The sequence below is a fragment of the Pholis gunnellus genome (assembly GCF_910591455.1).
Source record: "Pholis gunnellus genome assembly, chromosome: 21".
Classification (NCBI taxonomy): Eukaryota; Metazoa; Chordata; class Actinopteri; order Perciformes; family Pholidae; genus Pholis; species Pholis gunnellus.
This window is the reverse complement of record NC_136548.1, coordinates 7,400,774-7,423,624: the sequence shown is the minus strand read 5'-3', so window position 1 is coordinate 7,423,624 and position 22,851 is coordinate 7,400,774. Positions and strand designations below refer to the sequence as shown.

Sequence of the window (22,851 nt, the reverse complement as noted above, 5' to 3'; positions counted from 1 at the left end):
TCTCTCTCTCTCGGTTGATTGCTCAGCCAGGTGCATGTTAAGTGTCCTGGCCTATTAATCAGGCAGCTCTCAGTGCTGCCGGAATTCTCCAAACTAACTCCAACACTGCGGCCTAGATCGCGCTGTCAAGTTGTCATGTACCCCCCCCCCCCTTAGGTAGATTTCAAAAGCTTGTTGACCCTCTTCAGATGCCAGACTGGCTCCCCTCATCAACAAAATAGCTGTCATTTCACATTAGTACTACATAGGAAACAAGACAGTTGGCTGAGACCTGACAGGACCATCAGTGTCACTCATTAGCTTTCTCCTCTGCATCTCCCTTGTAGTTTCAGTTTCCTCCCAAAGCTACTTTCCATATCTGTCAAACTTTTGCTGACTGCTCCCGATTACTCCTTCTTCCTGCCTTATTAGAAAATGTCAGATTTAATGGAGCACAGCCTTTTTTTTGGTTTTCTCCACTATTAAGTCGTGAAATATGATTTATAATTCTGCTCCGAATGTCACAGTTGCATGTTTTTTAATTTCTTCCCAGACCCTTGGCCTACAGCACGCTAGCAGACCTGGTGCACCATGTTCGTCAGAACTTGCCCCTGACGGATCTGTCGCTAGCTGTGCAGCTCTTCGCCAAAAACATCGACGACGAGTCTCTTCCCAGCAACATCCAGACCATGTCCTGCAAGCTGCTGCTCAACCTGGTGGACTGCATTCGCTCAAAGTCGGAGCAGGAGAACGGCAATGGACGGGACATCCTGATGAGGATGCTGGAGGTAGGCAGCACAGATCTGGGATCCGTTTAAAAGACACCGATGTGGATTACATACATGCAATATAATGTACGTTGTTAAGTAATCTTTCCCTCTTTTTTCCTATAAATCAGGTGTTTGTGCTGAAGTTTCACACCATTGCGCGTTACCAGCTCGTCTCCATCTTCAAGAAGTGCAAGCCTCAGTCAGAGATGGGTGTAGTCGAGCCGGGGGTGTTACCCGGGGTGCCGGCCACACCCACTCCGTCCACCACCCCCGCCATTCCACCTCCCGCTCCTCCCACGCCCGTTGCCGCGCCGCTTCAGCCCCCGTCGGCGTCCTTCGACCGAGCTAGCGAGAAGGACGACAAGCAGACTTTTCAGGTGTCGGACTGCCGCAGCTTAGTCAAGACTCTGGTGTGCGGCGTGAAGACGATCACTTGGGGCATCACCTCTTGCAAGGCCCCAGGAGGTGAGATGACACAGATCCATGCTCAACAGAGCATATCATTGTACGTCTCGCAGTGATTGTTTGATGGATTTCCAACTTGTTTTTGTTGTGTTTTTCTAGAAGCTCAATTCATTCCTAACAAGCAGCTTCAGCCAAAAGAGACACAAATCTACATTAAGCTGGTAAAATATGCCATGCAGGCCTTGGACATCTACCAGGTATGGCCAAAGTTCTTGACTTTACCATCACTGTTTGTTAGTTGTGCACTGAGAAAAATAAAGTAAAATAAAGTTTGCCTCTATTATAAATCCATAATAAGACATGACTGGTTAATAGAACGATTTAAATCCAACCACAGCGCGATGTAACAGCTCATGTCTCTTCTGACCAGGTTCAGGTTGCCAATAACCAGCAGACGTACATCAGGGTGGCCAACTGTCAGACTGTGCGCATGAAAGAGGAGAAAGAAGTTCTGGAGCACTTTGCCGGGGTCTTCACCATGATGAACCCCCTCACGTTCAAGGAGATCTTCCAGACAACTGTGCCGTACATGGTGGAGAGGATCTCCAAGAACTACGCGCTGCAGGTACATGCTCTCGCGTATATTAAAAGTGTGAATTAGTTTTGTGTCTTGGGTTATATTTTTTCCAATACTTAACAATTCAGATAATACGGTCTTTAGTCTTAATTCATCACGAGCTATCGTTCCATTTCTTGTTTTCTGTTTCACAGATTGTGGCAAATTCGTTCCTGGCCAACTTGTCGACGTCTGCGCTGTTTGCCACCATCCTAGTGGAGTATCTCCTGGAGAGACTACCAGAGATGGGCTCCAACGTTGAGCTCTCCAACCTTTACCTCAAGCTCTTCAAACTAGTATTCGGCTCAGTGTCACTGTTCGCTGCTGAAAACGAACAGATGCTCAAGGTAAGTGGATGTTCTTGTGTCTTTTTTTTTTTGTGAGGCTACTTTTTATTTGTGTCACTCTGAACTAATGTGACTTTTCCCCGTCTCTTCAGCCACACCTCCACAAGATCGTGAACAGCTCCATGGAGCTGGCCCAATCAGCTAAGGAACCCTACAACTACTTCCTGCTTCTCCGGGCACTCTTCCGTTCCATTGGTGGAGGCAGTCATGACCTGCTCTACCAGGAGTTCCTGCCCCTTCTACCTAACCTGCTTCAAGGTAAAGCCTCACACACCATTACTCTTAAAATTAGTATTTAACAAGTGAGGGAAAAAATAAGTTTACCCTAACTCCTCCCCTAATGCGTTCTTCTTCCCTTCCGATGCTTTTAGGTCTCAACATGCTGCAGAGTGGCCTTCACAAGCAGCACATGAAGGATCTGTTTGTGGAGTTGTGTTTGACAGTGCCGGTGCGTCTGAGCTCCTTGCTGCCCTACTTGCCCATGCTAATGGATCCACTGGTGTCTGCCCTCAATGGCTCTCAGACTCTGGTCAGCCAGGGCCTTCGCACTCTGGAGCTGTGCGTGGACAACCTACAGCCCGACTTCCTCTACGACCACATTCAGCCTGTTAGGGCCGAGCTCATGCAGGTGTGTTTCTTTCTCCTTATCACGCCCAATGCAATATTTACTGAGCTGCCTGGCAGGACACATTTAGATCATTATCTCAATATCACTTAGCATATCTGCCCTCTAGTGGTCAACAGTGGACATGGCCATATCTGCTGAACCGGGATACCTCACACACACACACCCGGCTTCTCTTATTTCCTATCAACACTGGAGCTTACAATAGTTCTCCTTCTCTTTCCTGTGTTGCAGGCCTTGTGGCGTACCCTCCGTAACCCGGCCGAGAGCATCTCTCACGTAGCGTACCGGGTGTTGGGAAAGTTTGGTGGCAGCAACAGGAAGATGCTGAAGGAGTCTCAGAGGCTGCACTATGTGGTGACTGAGGTCCAGGGGCCGAGCATCAAGGCCGAATTCACCGACTGCAAGGCGTCCATACAGCTGCCCATGGAGAAGGTAGGACCACACTTTGTTAAGTTGGTTGCAGGACTCTGAGGAGGAACGTTTTTGGATGATTTGACTTTGTTGCATTTCCTGAAGTCCGACCGAAGGCCCTTTCTTTCCCTTCTTACCTTTTTGTAGTTTTAGAAAGAGAGAATTAATCGTAAAAAGAGCTTGATATTCCTCATTATTGTGCTCCACTGAGAGCAATATATCCTTGTCAGGGTGTGTGTGTGTGTGTGTGTGTGTGTGTGTGTGTGTGTGTGTGTGTGTGTGTGTGTGTGTGTGTGTGTGTGTGTGTGTGTGTGTGTGTGTGTGTGTGTGTGTGTGTGTGTGTGTGTGTGTGTGTGTGTCTGTGTGTGTGTGTGTGTCTGTGTGTGTGTGTGTGTCTGTGTCTTCGTCTTCCAGGTAATTAAATTCATCTCCTGTTTCTCCTCCTCATCCCCAGTCAGTAATCATCAATCTAGTGTGGGCCACCATGACGGCATTATTTACTCTCACTAATGGCTGCTCCTTCTTTCTGGCTATCCATCTGTGTGTTTGCCATCATCATGGGCGCAGGCAGGACACACAGACTCCCACACGCTCACATGCTGCACACTCACATGCACGGGCTGAAGGCACGAATACAGGCTCACGATACAGCCTCGTGGATGATTGGCACATTGAGGGAGGGAGAGTTTAAAGGGCTGTTAGGTAAACAGAGAGATAACTTGAATCTGGGATGGGATTTGAGCAGCGCATTTCTGAATTTCTTCTCCTTTTTTTGCCTTTTCCAATTCTTTACCTCGAGGAAGTCTGTCCTCGTAAAAGGCTTGAGTAGGAAGCTTCGTTTTCTTAGAAGTTTACATTCAAAATCTTCTTTTTCTTCACTTTTATATCTAATGACTAGTAATAGAGAACTTACAAGACTCTCAGTCCTGACAGAAATATCCTGATATATTAATTCACTGACGGGTCCACAATTCTCTCCTGCTTTGCCCTCATCTCTCCTCTCACCATCCCTTTATTCTCGCATCCTCCTCATCTTCTCCCCTCTGCTCTGAGTGGCATTAATTAGTTCATTTTCTCCATTTTTTAAGTGCCCGGCTGCTGTGGCTTGTCAGCCCATAATGTAGAAATCATAATGACCTTTGCTTGGCCAGATGGCGCCCTGTGTTGCTTCCTGCAAATCTATCACAATATCGCAATTAAATTCCCATTTTATTTAATATGGAATGTTGTCATTTCAGAATCTAAAATGGTGAAGATTTTAAAGTCATTTTGATCTGGTTTATATCTTCCCCCTCCAGGCGATAGAGACGGCTCTTGACTGTCTGAAGAGTGCCAACACAGAGCCCTACTACAGACGACAGGCCTGGGAGGTCATTAAGTGTTTCCTGGTGGCCATGACCAGTCTGGACGACAACAAGCACGCTCTCTACCAGCTTCTGTCTCATCCCAAGTAAGTAATCATTCTGTGGTTAAAAAAAAAATAAAGTCAAATATATTTTAAGGCATGTTCTTGAGAGTTTATATATCTACCAACCACACACATCCACGATCTCTTTACGTGACCCCTGCCCGCTGCTTATCCCACCGCTCTTGTCCGCCCTCCCTCAAGCCCACCCACCACACCAGCTTTGTGCGCATCGTCTCACCTCCACCCCTATCGGACACGCCCTGCTTTCAGTCTCTCCCCCCCCCCCCCCCCACACCACCACACACTGCCTCATCAATTCCGTCTCGAGAGCGGGAGCTGCTAATTACACACTTGCAGCCCCCCCCCCCCCCACACACACACACACACCCTGTGGCGGGTTTCACTGCGAGGCGGAGACACATACATGAACAGACAAACAGGAAGGGGGGGGGGGGGTGTAGGCTGGGTTAGTCACATTACCGTCATTGATCCTCGGGCAGGGGCTAATTGACTTTCCCCTGTCTGTTTATGCTACACCATGCCCCTTACACTCTCCTGTCATTATGCACTAACACAGGCATCCACATGAACACGTCTGTTAGCACATTTCTGCGGGGATAATGAAGTGTGTCAGTTATGATCAGGGGGCCTGCACCTGCCCCCTCCTCATGTAAGATGTCTCGATTTGCTGTACCCTCTCTCTCTCTCTCTCTCTCTCTCTCTCAAAAGATTATTGTCTCCTTTTTTTTTCTCTTTCTCTGCTTTCCTTCGTCTTCTTTCACATTCCTCTGCCTCAGTATGTGGTCACTGTAAAAGTACCCGTTGGTAGTTTTTAAAAGAAGAAAAAAAAAGAGCATGAAATGCCAACTGGGGAGAATGCAGTAGTGTTAGAGTGCCAGGCCCCCGGATGAGTGAAGGGCAATCTATGTGACGTTCTGTCAGCCACGCCGCCCCCTACTTTCTCCACCCGCCATGCTGCATGCTAGCTCTTTTCTTTCCTCTCCACTTCTCTCTCTTTTAAAAGGCAATAATGAAATGAAGCGATCCATCAGGTCTGCCCCTGGCGTGTGGCATTATAAAACACAAGCTCAAGCATGGAGAAAACAGCTGCTCAATCACACCAAGGCCCAGTAGCCTTCAGCTGCAGTAAATAACAAAAATACCAACAGGGGACAAAGAGCGAGGCAGGGAAACAGAAAGGCAGAAGGAGCTAAGAGGAGAGGGAATATTTAAGGCAATGGACATGGATCTTTATTTTTGAAATATTAGCAAACGGGCTGCTGAAGCACAGACCGCTAAATGATTTTTTGGGGCTTTTCGCTAATGTTTCAGTGCCACTGTCACATTTTGTCCTTGTTAATATGTGATCCTCTGATTTATTGAGTGTGTTTTCTCCCCCTTTAGCTTCGCTGAGAAGTGGATCCCCAATGTCATCATCTCTCACCGCTACAAAGCACAAGACACGCCCGCCCGCAGAACTTTTGAGCAGGCCCTGACTGGGGCTTTCATGTCCGCTGTGATAAAGGACCTGAGGCCCAGCGCGCTGCCCTTCGTAGCCAGCCTGATTCGCCACTACACCATGGTCGCTGTGGCTCAGCAGTGTGGTGAGGGACCGGTGCTCTTTCCACTCTCTACATCTAATGTTAGCTTTCTGTTTTTGCTCCGGATTTGGTCATCGATTCACAGCTGCACAACAATATCGGTCACGTTCCAATTTTGTCCTTTCTCTGATTTTATTAAGATTCTGTTTCTCTATTAAGATTCTCTATTTGACACAAATAAAGAATGATACACATATTTAAGAGAGTTAATTGTACTGTAACACAGTGTTTCCCAAACTTTTTATATGGACACCAACTTTTAAAAAATGACAAACCACCACGACCCCATTCACCATAAGCCTCTGCTATCTACAGATCGTGAGTAGAGCGACTGTATGCTCATGTCAAAGTTCCTGATCACTTCATACTGTCTTGAAGATGTAAACCAGACCTTTAAAAGAGATGCATGTTTTATTAAGAACAGCTTTGTTTTATGCATGTGTTTATAAAAACATATACACATGTTAAATACTTTGCATCATTTCAATTGTTTAAATGCATTTATTTGGTCTCATTTGTAGAGTTGAAATACTCGTTCTTTTTAGATTCAATGTACTAATTAGGGTACTATTATCAGAACAAAACCAGCATTCAGGCTCCCCCATGTGGCCCAATGGTGTACTGCAGATACACATCTTTAGTAGAAGACTATGGAAGAAATTCTGCTCGTTTTTCTGGTGACCCTTAATTCCTTTCCCACTTGTGCCTCCCCGCGATCCCAGGTCCGTTCCTGCTGCCGAGCTACCAGCTGGGCAGCCAGCCGAGCACGGCCATGTTCCACAGCGAGGAGAACGGCTCAAAGGGAATGGACCCGCTGGTTCTGATCGACGCCATAGCGATCTGCATGGCGTACGAGGAGAAGGAGCTGTGTAAGATTGGGGAGGTGGCCCTGGCGGTCATCTTCGACGTCGCCAGCATCATCCTTGGCTCCAAGGAGAGGGTAAGTCTCTGGGGGGAGGATAATGGAGGCTTCAGCTATTTTATGAATGCCATAAAGACGTTATCCTCATTGTGCCAATTGTTTTATATCTCTGGTAAACTGTGCCGGCCATTAATATAACTAAATGTTTCACCCCTTGATGAAATCCAAAGGTTCCTGACATTTACTAATCATTGTTCTACGTGTTTGATCATCGTCCTGTCCTCTTCGCTACATCTTCAGGCTTGCCAGCTGCCGCTGTTCTCCTACATCGTGGAGCGTCTGTGCGCCTGCTGCTATGAGCAGGCCTGGTACGCCAAGCTCGGCGGTGTGGTGTCCATCAAGTTCCTCATGGAGAGGCTGCCTCTGATCTGGGTGCTGCAGAACCAGCTCACCTTTCTCAAGGCCCTTCTCTTCGTGATGATGGACCTCACGGGAGAGGTGAGAGAAAATGACTAAACAATCTATCATTTTTCAAGTAGAAGTGACCGTACAAAGATTCACCTGCATCCGTTTGTTGTCGACTTGTGTTCACGAGGTGTTTTTACAAAAGGCTCGCAGGAGGTTCAATGTAACAACTTTCCTCTTTTGTTGCACCGCTCACTGCAGTAGCGGGTGTACTTACTAACTTATTGATTTTCACAATGAGGTGTCGAATGGCGCCGTGGCCATGGCAAAGACCACCCTGGAGCAGTTGCTCGTGCGCTGTGCCACTCCGCTGAAAGACGAGGAGAAGACCGAGGAGCTGCTGGCCGCCCAGGACAAGTCTTTCCATATGGTCACGCACGACCTGGTGCGAGAGGTCACCTCCCCCAACTCAACCGTCAGGAAGCAGGCCATGCACTCCCTGCAGGTGCTCGCCCAGGTCACCGGCAAGAGCGTCACCGTCATCATGGAGCCACACAAAGAGGTGAAACCAAGGGACTGTAGTGTTTTCCCACCCATCAAGATAGGCTACGATTACAGATGCAGTGTGTCTGCTCACTCTGGACTGATAGAGTAAAATACAGTCTTTTAATCCACATTCATTGATTTTTTTTTTTGTTTCCGTCTCTTCAGGTTTTGCAAGATATGGTTCCACCAAAGAAACACCTGCTCCGCCACCAGCCTGCCAACGCCCAGATCGGCCTGATGGAGGGCAACACCTTCTGCACCACCCTGCAGCCCCGTCTCTTCACAATGGACCTCAATGTCATGGAGCACAAGGTCTTCTACACAGAGGTATGCGAGAGGCAGAGCTCACTGACTGTAATCAAATCGTCCTTTACTATGATTCTTCATTTTTACCACATATTTATTCATTGTTTTTGTTTTTGTGGATATTTTTACAAAGTGCTTTCTTTTCATATTGTTTTTTTGTGGCATATTTTCACTAAATATATGAACATTTTAAATATCTTAAATCACTATCTTTAGCAGTGTTGACCTATGACCTTTGGCCCCCCCTCTCCCAGCTGTTGAACCTGTGTGAGACGGAGGATGCTGCTCTGATGAAGCTGCCCTGTTACAAGAGCCTTCCTTCCCTGGTTCCGCTCCGCATCGCTGCTCTCAGTGAGTTGGCCTCGCTGAACTTGATTTTAGTCTCATGTACTGTTGTCTTTTGAGTTAATTGCAAATTGTTGGGAATGAAGACGAATTCCTGAATTTGCAAACTATTCACTTAGAAGTATTTAAATAATATTTTTTTGTCAGACAGGATTTGTTTAATGTTACTTTTTCCCCGTTTAGATGCCCTTGCAGCTTGTAATTACTTACCGCAGTCCAGAGAGAAGATCATTGCGGCCCTGTTCAAAGCCCTCAACTCCACCAACAATGAACTGCAGGAAGCGGGCGAGGCGTGTATGAGGAAGGTCAGTGCAGCATCTCTTATCCTGTTTTGTGTTGCTTGTAATTAGTTTAGATTTGGACTTACAGGAAATGTTACATTTAGAATTGTAGAATCTTTTTAAAGCAGGCTGCATTTATATATGTTTACAGTTCACAATCTCTCCCGCTTTTCAGCTGTCAACACATCTTTACATTGGCTCTATTTTAAGAAGATTGATTTTGAATTTATTTCAAGACGTTATTGATTACTTAGAAAGCTCAGTCCTGTGTTACATCACTCACTTCAAATGCAGTTCCCTTTGAGCGAAAAACAGCCTGAGATGCACTGACATGACCTTTCTAAGTCTGGATTAAAGGACTGTGCCTTCAGCTATGAAGCGATCCACCCAAGATCACACGCTGGCGCCTTTTTAAATCTTTTCTACAATCACATTTTCTACACCTTTTTTTAAAAATGGCCTTCTTCTGTGTCACCCTTATACCTTTTTTATTTACTCTTATGTTATTTAAGTGCTTTTAAATTGTGTTATTGTTTTGTTTGCTAAGTAGTTTTTTATTATCTTGTTTTCCGTGATTCTCTTCTTTCCTGCTCTCCTTTATCTATACCACTCATGTCATTTCTTAGAGGTCCTTTGTTAATCCTGCTCTCGTACCATGTCCCCACCCAATTATATTCACCGGGACCTCCCCCTGCTTTATCACACTCTCTATTCATCAAAGTATCCATACCATCTCCTCCCCTATCCATCTACCTTGAGCTCTTTGTCTCCTTTTCCTTCCATTGCTGTGTCCTTCATTTTCTTTCTTTGCCACCATCACTCCTTTCCACCAGCCTTTTGATTTTTTTATTTATTTTTCTGCCGAGCCATTCTCTGCTCTCTCCATTCTTTCATCTCTGCCCTGCTCGCACTAATGAGCGTTGCCATGGCCCGATCGATACAGGATGGAGTGTTTGTTCTCTGCACTGAGAGGAAAATGAATGTGGCTGCCATGCATCATTCCCTCCCTTTTGTGTGAGGATGTGTGTGTGTGTGTGTCATCAGTGTTTGGTGTTGGCATGTGTGCTTGTTTATGGCTGGTCATGCCATCATTTGAGTGGCCTTAGTTCCTTAATGGAGACACAAGGGGTAGCGAACAGTTCATGGTGCTGGAAAACCTGACATGGCCATGTCTAATGTAGAGGAAACGATATTTGTGGAAGGGAAATTCTAATTATTTGGTACAAAATAAATCTGGTCACAGACCTCAATAATACTTTCAAGCTTCAACTACTTTTTTATGAAAGGTTTGACAACATCGGAGAAAAACAAGCCTGTATTCTGAGTTATAATGTCATTTCTTTTTGTATATTTACAAATTCTACTCTAATTTTTCAACATTACGATCTTGTTTCCTTTACAATATTTATTTTAAGAGTTGTATGTAAACTTTTTGAAGTTTCCCCTGTAATCTTTTTCTTTTTTCTTTTCTTTTAATTTTAATTTCTTTTTTAGTTCCTGGAAGGCGCAACCATTGAGGTGGACCAGATCCACACTCACATGCGGCCCCTGCTGATGATGCTGGGGGACTACCGCAGCCTGACGCTCAACGTGGTGAACCGCCTGACCTCCGTCACTCGCCTTTTCCCCAACTCCTTCAACGACAAGTTCTGTGATCAGATGATGGTGAGATCTCTTCATTCTGCAACAACGGCACAGAATACAGTTTATAATAATGGCATCAACATGACAGCAAGACCTTTTAACTGTAGCAGTGTTGCTGCTAGGCTTCAAACTGAAGGTTATTCTATCTCTAAATATCAGATAATTTTTTAAAGTTTGAATATTCTGCAGGTTTGATCAAATAGTTATTTCTAAGTATTTTCATAAAGTGTAAATATGTGCAAAATTACATATGCAATTACTAGTTAATTATACTAAAACATGTATTTTATTAAACATTTTAATATCGTCAAGAAAACATAACCTACAAGAATATAGTTCAAGACTTGTATTGCTGCAACATATAGGTAAAATATTTTCATTAATTACTTGAATCTTTTGAGTAAATATTTGGTCTTTGCTGGTGCCATGCTCTGCCTATTGAGCCAGGCAGACACACACACACACACACACACACACACACACACACACACACACACACACACACTCACTTACTTTGCCAACACAGTCTCAATCTTCTCTTTCTCTCTGTCTCTCTCTCAGCAACACCTTAGGAAGTGGATGGAGGTGGTTGTAATAACACACAAGGGAGGCCAGCGAAGTGATGGCAGTGTAAGTACACACACCAGACAGTTCAATGCGTACACCTTTTTAAGAAATTGAATACAAACTGTGAATACATCGCTCATGACATGTAGGTGTGTTTTTTGTTTCTACCATTTAGTTTAGTATGAATCTTGTTTGAATGCAATGAAGACGCAGTCATAGCCTGTAGGAGGCGGGGTCAACACCGCTGTCTACTGGCACATTTTTACACAGGGGGGGAAAAAAAAGGGCAGAGAATGTAGTCAACACCTCCTCAATGTGGCTTCCTCCCAGATGAGTTGTGAGTGGCCATATTACAATCAATGATTAATTAGGCGCCAGGCAGGCGGTGGTGGGCCCAGCGCTGCGTCTCCTCATTATCTCCCCGACAGATAACCTTGTAAAGGCAGAGAAAAAAGGTGAGCGAGAAAGAGAGGGGGAGAAAAACCCCCCCAGCTGCCTCTCCCCCACAGAAATAAAACCCATCTTCTTCTGCCTTCCCTTTATGCGAGTCCATCCTGCCCCGTCTTAAAACGGTGTGTTTAATTAGATGCAAATTGGCCCTCTGTCTTTCCCTCCCTCTCAACCCGGGGGTCTTTGTGCGTGTCGACAGGACGGCTGGCAGTGACAATAAAGCCGGGGTCAGGGGTCAGTTAGCCGAGCCTGGTAAAGACAAAAACTGGGAAAAGAGGACGGAGCAGGGATGAGGAGGATGGTCGTGACATGTAGGGCATGAAAGCAGGGTTTGAGTAACGGGGTGAGAGGAGTAGTCAAGATCTCGCATGAAAGAAAACGGAAAGGGTTTAACCAAAACAAAATGTCAGGCTCTGAATTCATGACCTGATATCTGTCAGCCACAGCTTCTGTGTTGCTGACTGATATCCTCCCTGCCCCCGGTATTCACCAAACGCTGAGAAAAGTTGTTCCTGAGGTCAATCATAAAAGTGTTCATCATTTCATTATCACCCCGTCTCATCGGCTCACCTTCCACACGGAACGAAGGGGCTGACGACACACAATTGCACACGTACTGCTTTGCTGACTCTGATCATTGTCTCCCGTTCCGGTACAGCCTGCGTTGGAGGGCGTTGAGGTGAGATGTGACCCGGTGGTGACTGTGATTTCAGCTTCGTCGAACCAATGTCGTGGTAGTGGTGCTGTTGGAGTTCCCCCTGTATTTCTGTGTCCGTCTCTGTGGTCGTCTTCCGACACGTGACTGTCGTCTCAACCTTGCTCTAACCTTACCTTTGTGACTGTTTTTAGAAACTGTCCAATCCTTCATCCTTCCCCTTTGACTTTCCCCCTCTAAGATACCGATAATACAAGGTTTATGAAAGTGATCATGCATACTATCCTTTTATTTGTTTGTACCCTGGGTGAATGTAATCTAAGAACGAGTGAGGTGCTCTGCACCTTTTCCTGTGGGAAGTTAATTCCGCACTGATTGCATTTTCAGTGGTTTGACTTATCCTCGTCTTTCTACAGTGGCTGTCCATCATGGCTGTCATTAAGAAATTATGTCCATGTCTAGTTCCATCATCCTTCCAAAAAAATGTAATCCGCTCCCTTCTTTCCTCCGCTCTAGGAGATGAAGATCTGTTCTGCCATCATTAACCTGTTCCACCTGATCCCAGCTGCACCTCAGACTCTGGTCAAACCTCTGCTGGAGGTGGTGATGAAGACCGAGAGGGCCATGCTCATAGAGGTAGGACACCAACTTCAAGATTTAAGGATGTTACAGCTTGAAAAAGAGTCATTGACATTACTTAATGCATTTTATAGGTTAAGTAGGCAATGTGCGATCATTTTAAGACAAACTTCTGATGTATAGTATAAATTTGCCTTCATGAAATCCTTACCATCTTACCATCTTTCCTTGTTTCCACTTCCTCCTCTGCTGCTTCACTCCTCCCTCCTGTGGCAGGCCGGCAGTCCATTCAGGGAGCCTTTGATCAAGTTCCTGACGCGTCACCCATCTCAGACGGTGGAGCTGTTCATGATGGAGGCTACGCTCAACGACCCCCAGTGGAGTCGCATGTTCATGGTCAGACACTGGCAGCTCTAAGTAGCAGTCCCTCCAGGCTTTTTATTGACACATTTGCCGTCAAAACTGCATTTTGCCGCCGCACTAATCGGCTATAATCGTATATAATGGGCGTTTCGAGGCTTAGTGGTCCTGTAAACCACCCACATTGAGACAGATCACTCCCAGTAGAAAAATCTTAACTTCCTGTATCTTATTTCTTTGAATGTGTTATAGTTACAGTATGTATGTGTGTTCATATACAGAGTTTTCTGAAACACAAAGATGCCAAGCCACTAAGAGACGTGCTGGCTTCTAACCCCAACCGCTTCGTCCCCCTGCTGGTCCCCGCTGGCACTGCAGCAACTGTTCGACCTGGATCTCCGTCCACCACCACAGCCAGATTGGACCTGCAGTTTCAGGCCATCAAGGTACACACAACCGTAAAGCTGTATTTATATTTTTGCACAGCCCTAATCTGAATACCACAGTCAGTAATTCCATCATATGACCTCTAGCCCGTTCCTTCTTCGTCCCTTCTGCTCAGATTATCAGCATCATAGTGAAAAATGATGAGGGTTGGCTGGCAGGGCAGCACTCCCTGGTCAGTCAGCTGAGGCGAGTCTGGGTCAGCGAGGCCTTCCAGGAGAGACACCGCAAAGACAACATGGCTGCCACCAACTGGAAGGAGCCCAAGCTGCTGGCCTTCTGCCTGCTCAGCTACTGCAAGTATGTACGCTTATTCAAACGGAAATATTGGACAAAGTTGTCAAACGATCTGAAAATGGACATTAACCCCCCGTCCCCCCCGTCTCCTCAACAGGCGTAACTACTCAGAGATTGAGCTGCTGTTCCAGCTGCTGCGGGCCTTCACAGGTCGCTTCTTATGCAACATGACCTTCCTGAAGGAGTATATGGAGGAGGAGATTCCCAAGAACTACTCCATTGCCCAAAAACGGGCCCTGTTCTTCCGCTTCGTTGAGTTCAATGACCCTCACTTCAACGATGAGCTTAAAGCTAAGGTACGTACTCAGACTACATGCCAGAGGTACCTGAAATGACCAATAACAATACATTTTACCAGCAGATTTAATACAGAGTCTTAAAATCCACACGGGAGATCAAGTATTGGTCTTGTGGGAGGTGTTAAGCACTGAAACCAGCTGACCATTCCTCCAGTTGAAATGAATTGATGGATACAATGTCTGTTTTTGTAACATATTTAAACGAATAGTTTAAAACTATGAGGCACATGTGGGCCTTAATTTAAAAAAAATCTGATATGTTTTGGACTTTTTGCATTGTGCTGGAAAAATAGATGCCGATCTTAGAAAATTGAGACGTACTCTTTTGGACTGTCCAATGATGTTTCTAAATTCTTTGAGCGTCTCCTCGGCTTGCTTACTTTGCTGCCTCAGCGTGGGGACCTGATCTGTGTGACTATGCTCGGTGTGTTTTGTACCAGAAGTTCTGTGATGGAATCGGGAAGGTCATTGTCTGGTTGTAGACCCTCAGAGGCTCACACATGAATGCTTCTGTCCTCTCTACCTGACCTGCTGCTGCTGCAAACCATTACAATCATTCGGGCTGCTTTTTAATTAAGATCACTCTCCCGCATGCACGCTCACAAGCATACACACACACACACACACACAGACGGACGCACACATACACATTTTGCACAGCTGTAATAGGCTCACAACCTGGCACAGAAGAGCAACAGCGCTGCTGTTAAGTACAAACGGGTCAGTGGGGAAGGCTGGCAAACTCCAGCACACGGCCAAATGACTGTGGCAGGAAATGCACAGCTGAAAAATGCAGTGTACCCAGACCCCCAAATCCAAGGACATACACTCACTGTGTCCCAAATGTTGCATTTTCATATTTAGCAGAACAAAGTTCCGTCCCTCATATAACACAACACCCCGCCCCCACATTCATAATTTCGCTCATATTGTTGTTTTTCCCCTTAATTATCCTCCTCTGGTGCGCAGCAGCTGCTAGCTGTGCATGTGAGGTCGTACAGAAAAGAGAGCATTGTGTTTGCGTGTGAATGTTTGTGTTGATTAGTGTACAAGTCTCGAGCAAGAGAATGAGTGTGGCAGTCTGACATTTAAATAATTGTCGTTTGCATTTACCTAGAAGCTTAATATCACAGGGAAGTGTGTGTGTGTGTGTGTGCATGTTCCCAGTATGCCTGGAGTTAGACGGAGGCTCAGGTTCATGCCTCACAGGGATCTCAGAGAATGTTTCACTCTGGGCGAGACACAGAGTGTGTGAAAGAGAAAGCAGAGAGACTGTGTGGGACAGCAGCAATGAATCATTTGTGATGGCACACACTCGTCTCATGCTGCTCCTGTATTGTTTCTTTTTGTTAAATCCCAACCGTTCTGACAGAAAACTGCTTTTCTGCTGCTTTTTGTTTAGTGTTTTTTTGCCCAAAAGTGTTAGATTATTCATGCAATAGACTTCAAGCAGACAAGCAAACAAACAAGTGAATGAATTTATGAAGCACAGCGTGTCTGTTTCACGTTCTGTTACTTTTTATGTTTCCGACGTGACGCACCGAGCAGCAGAGTTTTCTACATGTCAGAATGTGTCGACATGCTGCGCTAGTACCGTGTCCCCAGTAGAGCTGGAAATCAAACTGTAGTGCTACACACTCTCTTCTGACGTGTGTATGTGGACAACAAGGTAGATAAAGATAATAAGAGGAATAAAAAAACCAACAGCTGGGTGTGTTTTAAAGAGGTTTCCACTTTCATATCCACAAATGGAATAATTACTGAGAGGAATAATGCCTGAGTGCTTTTTAAACATGTTTTAATAAGAGAAATACCTGAGTGCAATTATAAACAACGCAGATTAATTTCCTTTTTAGTTGTCTTGTCAAGCAGTCGGATTTAGACAAATAACAAAAGCAGTTGAATAAAATCCCATTATTGATGCAGAGTTCTTAAAATCAGCGAACTACCTTGATTATGTGAGGTTTGAGGTTTACCCAGAGTTAAATGAGACCCTCTCTGGCTCTCCACCTAACTGTAAAAGATATCCAAATGACTGTCGAGACCAACTAATAACTTATATCTATCCAGGAACTGGTGGTGGCTATTATTCAAGCCATCCTGTGGCTACTTCACAATATCTTCCTGACATCATTCCTAATTCTTGATGTCTATGGGGGCATTTTCTTGGTCCCCGTTTCCACCATCTCTCTTCTTTTGTGGTTGGAGAGGAACCCAAGTGGCCCCGCAACACACACACACACACACACACACACACACACACACACACACACACACACACACACACACATTAGTTGTTTAAGGGTATGGAAATGGGATTCAAGATAATTAAGACCCCCGCTTAAGGAGATCTCAGCTACTCGCCCAGAGGTATTGTGTGTGTGCACGTACGCTAACACACATCTAATGGCAATATACAGTGGTTGATGTTCCGAGGAGCTTAGTATTTATAGCAGCAGATGAGACCTAAGAACAGACTCCATGCCTTCTCTTTGTGTCTCCATTTAAGCGGCGTGCGTGCATGTTTCTGCATGCGTGTGCAAGTCTTATCAGCCACGCGTGCACACTGTGCAGAGCATGCGTGGATAACGTTCTAGCGGAGGAGCTGGAACATATGCTGCCACAGCTCGTTCTCCGCTGAGCGATGCGCTGTCCTCCCCCAGTGATGGATTGAACAGGGAGGGTTCATTAACAGATAGCAGCTTCTTTAATAAATGCAGTCGTTAGCTGTATTGTGGTCGGGTTATTCTGCATTTTACCGGCTAATCAAGCCTTTGTCTTCACTCGCAGATCCCTCGCTGACAAATCCCTGCAGGTTTCGGGGGGGGGTGTTTTGTAAATTGCATTTTAAGCCCTTCATTTAGTTTTTTGCGTCCAGTGCGTATGGATTAATTAAGAGAACGTGTTAAGAGTGTTTTCTTCTCCCAATTCTTGAAATGTCACATTTTTGGCCTCGAGCCTGTCTTTACGCTCCTAAATTATTTGTCACTCTCGAGAGAATCAACGTTTTTATTTCCCCGTTGTCATATGATTTTAGAAATGATTTCAGAGTAGACGACTATTTCATCACTTGATTACGTGTCATGGAGAGCTCGGAGTGTGCCGGTGTGTCTTTTATGCAGATTTTGAAAGAACACACAAGGTCATTTTCTCCTTTTTGTTGAATGCATATTCTCCTCAGTAAATGGAATAAAACAGTAAATGAAAACAAAAACAATTGTCTCTGTGTTTCTTCCTGTTTCTCAGGTGTTGCAGCACATCCTCAATCTGGCCTTCCTGCACAGCTTTGAGAAGGGGGAAGGTGAGCAGCTGCTTGGACCGCCCAACCCTGAAGGAGACAATCCTGAAAGCATTACCAGTGTCTTCATCACAAAGGTACACATGCAACACATACACGCTTGCAGCAATTCCTTCCTCTCAGCATCTTTCTTCACATCCAGTCTGCTCACTTCTCTCCCCCCCCCCCCCCCTCCCTTCTTCTTTTGTTCATTACTCACCAGCTTTGTCTCTCCATCAGTCTCCCTGATTTCATTACCTGCTGCATTTCCTCTCATAATGTCTTATCAGTCCAGCACATCTCCATACTCTCAGTCATCATCCGTTGGGGTCCTACTTAGTCTGATTCTTCTTTCTCCCGTGGCCTCCACACACGACTCGATCATTAATTGCTGTCATTCCATCTTTCTCTTCTTCCATCTGTCTTTGTTTTTCTCCCTCCCTCCCTGCCGGCCCCTCTTTCCATCACGCTTTCATTCATCAGGCCCCAGACTATAATTCCCGGTGTAAATGCCACGTTGTGACCACGCTAAAGGTCGGCATGTTTTGCGCTGCGGCACATCTCATCGCTGACTAACACCAGTCCTAATGGCTGCTAATGGCTCCTCTTCGGTCTGGTTTAAAACTCATTTCCTCACTCACCTCCCTCTCTCCCTCCCTCTCTCTCTCTGAATGTTCTCTCTGAATGTTCTCTCCTCTGTGCCCCCACAATATACAATATATTAAATAGAATGTATTTATCTTTCTTATTGATGCACCTGAAGTGCATTAAGTAATCTAAGACTGTTGGCACCTGGTAAGAATTAGAGCCACACCAACAGCTCTCAGGCACACACAAAAAAACATCTTGTTTTGGACTATACTGTGCTAATGCTAACAGTAAAAACTGTACCTATTTCCCCCACACTCAACAATCTTTGACCCCCCCCCCACGTCTCTCCCAATCCTCTTAAGGTACTGGACCCAGAGAAGCAGGCCGACCTGCTGGACTCGCTGCGCATCTGCCTGCTGCAGTTCTCCACCCTGCTGGTGGAGCACGCTCCCCACCACATTCATGACAACAACAAGTCGCGCAACAGCAAGCTGCGGCGCCTCATGACCTTCGCCTGGCCGTGCCTCCTGCCCAAAGCCTGCGTGGACCCGGCCTGCAAATACAGTGGTCACTTGCTTCTGGCCCACATCATTGCAAAGTTTGCCATTCACAAGAAGATTGTGCTGCAGGTGAGGAAGACTGAGAGGAGAAACTCAGTGGAGCGCGAGTTTAGCTTAACACAGAGCTTAAGATGGAGAATAGAGATAGAACTTGTGTAGCAGGTGTAAAATCACTGAATGGTCTTGTAAAATGTAAAAACTGACAAAACATCAGGATTCAATGGACATGAGCTGACAACCGATATATACAAAAAAGAAAACAAGAAACTTAGAAGAACAAGAAGTGTGTGTGTGTGTGTGTGTGTGTGTGTGTGTGTGTGTGTGTGTGTGTGTGTGTGTGTGTGTGTGTGTGTGAGAGAGACACACAACATGAGTATGTGCTTGGTATTTGTTCCACATACTTTACAATGTGAATGTATTGGAAAGGAAATACAGTGGTGATTAAAAAACAAAGTTCAGCATCACTGGTACAGGAAATGTTTTTTTTTTTTGTACAGGTCTTCCACAGCCTGCTGAAGGCCCACACGATGGAGGCCCGGGCCATCGTACGGCAAGCCATGGCCATCCTGACCCCAGCCGTGCCGGCCCGCATGGAGGACGGCCACCAGATGTTGACGCACTGGACTCGCAAAATCATCGTGGAGGAGGGACACACTGTGCCGCAGCTGGTCCACATACTGCATCTCATTGTGCAGCACTTCAGGGTGAGCAGATATAATAAAGAGCACGCACACATAAATTGCAGTTTGGCAATAGTGCACCACCTTCGTTCATTCAGCCCTTAACTATAATGTGCTCCAGTGAAGCACATGGGGTGCGGGGGGGGGGGGGGGGGGGGGGGGGGGGGCACAGTTGAGAAGCTATTTTAGTTGATTTTCTGAGTGCCCTGAATTAAATGATGCCTCTTAACCAGTCCTGATGGGAATGGAGCATCATCATTAAAAGTTGGAGTGTCTCGTATTGCCCCTTTAAATAGTTTCACGATACTCGTTGGTTCACTAAATGTGAGTTTCATATTGACGTTAGACAGGACGCCGGTGTGGGGGTCTGTTGCCTCCTCGCCAAAAGCTGGATCATTCGTCACTGGGCAGTGGAGCTAATGGTAGCCGCCTGCTGCCTTTTTAATCGCCTTAATGCAGATGCAAAGTCCCAAGCCTTCTCGGCGATGACCAGTAGAGTCCGAGAGCGTCTAGTCAACACCAGCAACGGACCGTTGGGCTTTATGTTTGCCTTCCTCCTCCTTAAACTTCAAAAAGACACACTTTCTGCCCTCTCGCTCCTTCAGCTGATGTTCGCCGCCTCGCCGGTCAGAGAGCTACAGTCTTTGAGCAGGAGACTGACATTTTCCTCAGCGCCGCTCTCTATTTCACTGACAGGCTGTTCTCACTGGGCCAGATGACTAATCTAATGTAATCACATCAGCATAATTACACTAGGGAGGAGATAATGACAGACAGATGAGAGACTTTGTGCGCGTGGCGTGGCGTGTGCGCGCGTGTGTGTGCGTGTGTGTGTGTTTGATAAAGAAATGGAGAGACCGTGTGCGCGTGTTAGTCTGGGTGCACACGTGATGGACAGGGCTTAGCCACTCCGTCATTAAGGGCCTGTGAAGTCCTGCTCTATCGACTATAATTACCCGCAAAAGTGAGAAGCTTTAATATTCTTTGACACTGGCGACAGCCCTCAGATAGACATCTAATCTCTTGCTCTTTTGTTCTGCGCGCGTCCCAGTTGCAGTTTTGCGATGAAACTAAGTGACTCTTGAGTGTGACGCTTGAGAGCGCGGGTTCTCGTGGCTAAGTGTGTGTCATCACGTCCTTGAGACTAAGTGGGAATACGACTTCAGAGTTTGCCCCCTTCTGACTCTGTCTCAAAGTGATTGAACACCCTCTTAAACTTTGCATGCGTTATCGTTCCAAAATCTAGAGCAAAGTATTGTCGGTGTAAGAAAAATGTTCCATTATCATTCATGTAAATGAGGCTCCATGGGCAGGCTGACTGGATCTCTTTCTGTAAGACAAAGCTGACGCGAGGCGTTATTGTTTTCGGTTCACAGGACTCTCAATTGCCCGGAGAGTGGAGACCTCTGATTTTAAGCATTTAGACAAACTGTCTTCTTTAGAAACTTTAAGTTTGGTTTTAGGGAAGGAATCTCACAATAACCCGCTCTCATAATTGCTTTTGGGTGGCTGCTAAGGTCTCATTTATATCTGAAGATACTGACAAGGAAGTCCATTAAAACTGAAGCTGAGGGAAGCAACGGTTCCCCTCGTCTGTCGTGGATGCTCTGAGAACAAGGTTGCCAAACCATTAATAGACTAGAATATCAAAAGCAACATCAATTATTTTGCAAAACCTACATGTTTAATATCATAATTCTATAATTCACATCACATTTTTTTTTAACTCATTCAAAGTTATGCAGCATCTTTCAGTCTATGTGTTTGCGTTCACCCTCTGGTAGGCATGCAGGCGGGAAGGAGGAGCGTTTTCGTGTGAGGATTTTATTTTGAAGGGCTCACAAAGTGGGGTTTTTCCACTCATGCAAAAGAGGTTTTTAAGCTCATAATCTTGCAAAATGTATCATTCTTTGCCTCCTCTCTCATACTCTGATTCTGCATCTGTGTTTTTGCAGATTGGAGGCTCAAGTTGTGTGTGAAGTAAAGAATGCAACAAAAAAAACAGGCCCCGAGCTACATCGGCATTTTATTTTGAAGTTTGGTTTCTTTAAGTACTGCTCTGTCGTCTGTTCATTTGCTCATATATACTAACTCTGCCATTGGCATCAGTGACCATCTGCAGTTGGTGCTTTAGGAAAATAAAATGCGGCCCAGTCCTACCTGACACTTTGGGTTTAGAATACCAAATACGGAAGCTTTTACGTCACTCTACATTATACTATTAGATTGATTTTACATATTATTTCTTACGTTTGTACTTGCTGCTGTCTCTCTCCAGGTGTACTACCCTGTGCGCCATCACCTGGTGCAGCACATGATCAGTGCAATGCAGCGTCTGGGCTTCACCCCCAGCGTCACCATAGAGCAAAGGAAACTGGCCGTGGACCTGGCCGAGGTGGTCATCAAATGGGAGCTACAGAGGATCAAAGACCAGCAGGTGTGTTCATCGCAACAGAAATCCAGAAGCCAAAGACGCTGTCATTCTGTAAACTGTAACTATGTTAGCTGATGGACTCATCTTCACCCCGATCCTCCCCCCCCCCCCCCCCCCCCCTTGTCTCTTTTTGGGGTCGGCAGCCGGAGTCCGAGGCCGAAGTCGTCGCTGGCGGTGAAGGGACGAGCGGCGGTGCTGTGAAAAGAGGACTGTCTCTGGAATCTGCCGCCACTGCAGCCGCTGCCGTCGGGCAAGACGTCAAGAGGTTCCGCACGGCGACCGGAGCGGCCTCCACGGTGAGCTCAGAAGTATGTCGTTATGAGGGACAAGTCACTTTATTTCCAGGATATTAATTCTGCTTATTATTTCTGCTGCAAAAGTTTCACAAGATCATTAATATTCTATTCTCTTCTATCGTGTTTCACCGAGCGCGGGGCTTAGCCTCACACACACACACACACGTGAAGAGCCCTGGTGAGTTTTATGCGGAGTGAGCACTTCGCCGGACTAGTTAAAAAAATTTAAATAAATAAATCCTTTTAAATGCTACGTTGTTTGTCAGCGACAGACCTTATGCCAGTTCATATGCGAACTTAGGAGGCATTTGGCATTGTGTGCTCTGAATAATTCTGCATGCAGTTAACGCACCAGTCATCTCACATTATACTATAGTTACACCATTATATCGTTTTAATGAAAACTCAACTCCTGACATTTGCTCCGGGTGTTCCTCACCACTGTTTTGGGAGTTTGGGGAAATAACAGGAATAACATGCGAACCAGCTTTGAACATAACATATTTTTTTTTTTTAAGTTGCTGTGCTGTGGATCTAACTAATGTGAAGAGTAGTGTTTCATGTGGATTTGGAAAAAGTAACTGATACATATTTGGAAAAGGTACCTTCAATGTGTTAAATCACAGCCGTACACAGGATCTAAAAAAAATACTACAAACAGCTGTTGCACTTTCTGTAAACACCAGCACAAGTCTTATTAGTTGCAGTCATAATCACGGCTTCTTTGACCGGATGTCAGGAGAAAAATGCATTGATTGCTTATTAAGCTGGATCAGCTGCAGTCTACTTTTCACTTTAAACAATGCAG

The 22,851-nt window shown here is 45.7% G+C and overlaps 1 protein-coding gene across 3 annotated transcripts in view; it reads left to right on the top strand.

Moving 5' to 3' along the window:
• Positions 1–22,851, top strand: part of trrap (transformation/transcription domain-associated protein) — a gene marked incomplete at its 5' end in the record, with an annotated part of 70,269 nt that overhangs the window by 6,000 nt on the left and 41,418 nt on the right. Inside the window, 29 exons of one of the 3 annotated variants that reach the window (XM_079183330.1) lie at positions 533–767; positions 878–1,214; positions 1,314–1,411; positions 1,585–1,779; positions 1,926–2,117; positions 2,210–2,375; positions 2,489–2,745; positions 2,977–3,177; positions 4,455–4,606; positions 5,969–6,168; positions 6,888–7,105; positions 7,328–7,525; positions 7,734–7,994; positions 8,144–8,305; positions 8,539–8,635; positions 8,813–8,934; positions 10,405–10,575; positions 11,116–11,184; positions 12,230–12,250; positions 12,743–12,862; positions 13,082–13,201; positions 13,447–13,611; positions 13,728–13,909; positions 14,004–14,202; positions 17,452–17,580; positions 18,436–18,702; positions 19,131–19,337; positions 21,592–21,750; positions 21,891–22,043. In XM_079183330.1, the coding sequence (XP_079039456.1) occupies positions 533–767; positions 878–1,214; positions 1,314–1,411; positions 1,585–1,779; positions 1,926–2,117; positions 2,210–2,375; positions 2,489–2,745; positions 2,977–3,177; positions 4,455–4,606; positions 5,969–6,168; positions 6,888–7,105; positions 7,328–7,525; positions 7,734–7,994; positions 8,144–8,305; positions 8,539–8,635; positions 8,813–8,934; positions 10,405–10,575; positions 11,116–11,184; positions 12,230–12,250; positions 12,743–12,862; positions 13,082–13,201; positions 13,447–13,611; positions 13,728–13,909; positions 14,004–14,202; positions 17,452–17,580; positions 18,436–18,702; positions 19,131–19,337; positions 21,592–21,750; positions 21,891–22,043 (5,053 nt within the window). Of the gene's footprint in view, positions 1–532; positions 768–877; positions 1,215–1,313; positions 1,412–1,584; positions 1,780–1,925; positions 2,118–2,209; positions 2,376–2,488; positions 2,746–2,976; positions 3,178–4,454; positions 4,607–5,968; positions 6,169–6,887; positions 7,106–7,327; positions 7,526–7,733; positions 7,995–8,143; positions 8,306–8,538; positions 8,636–8,812; positions 8,935–10,404; positions 10,576–11,115; positions 11,185–12,229; positions 12,251–12,742; positions 12,863–13,081; positions 13,202–13,446; positions 13,612–13,727; positions 13,910–14,003; positions 14,203–17,451; positions 17,581–18,435; positions 18,703–19,130; positions 19,338–21,591; positions 21,751–21,890; positions 22,056–22,851 lie in introns of all 3 variants that reach the window. The other 2 variants (XM_079183329.1, XM_079183331.1) reach the window with 2 other exon arrangements.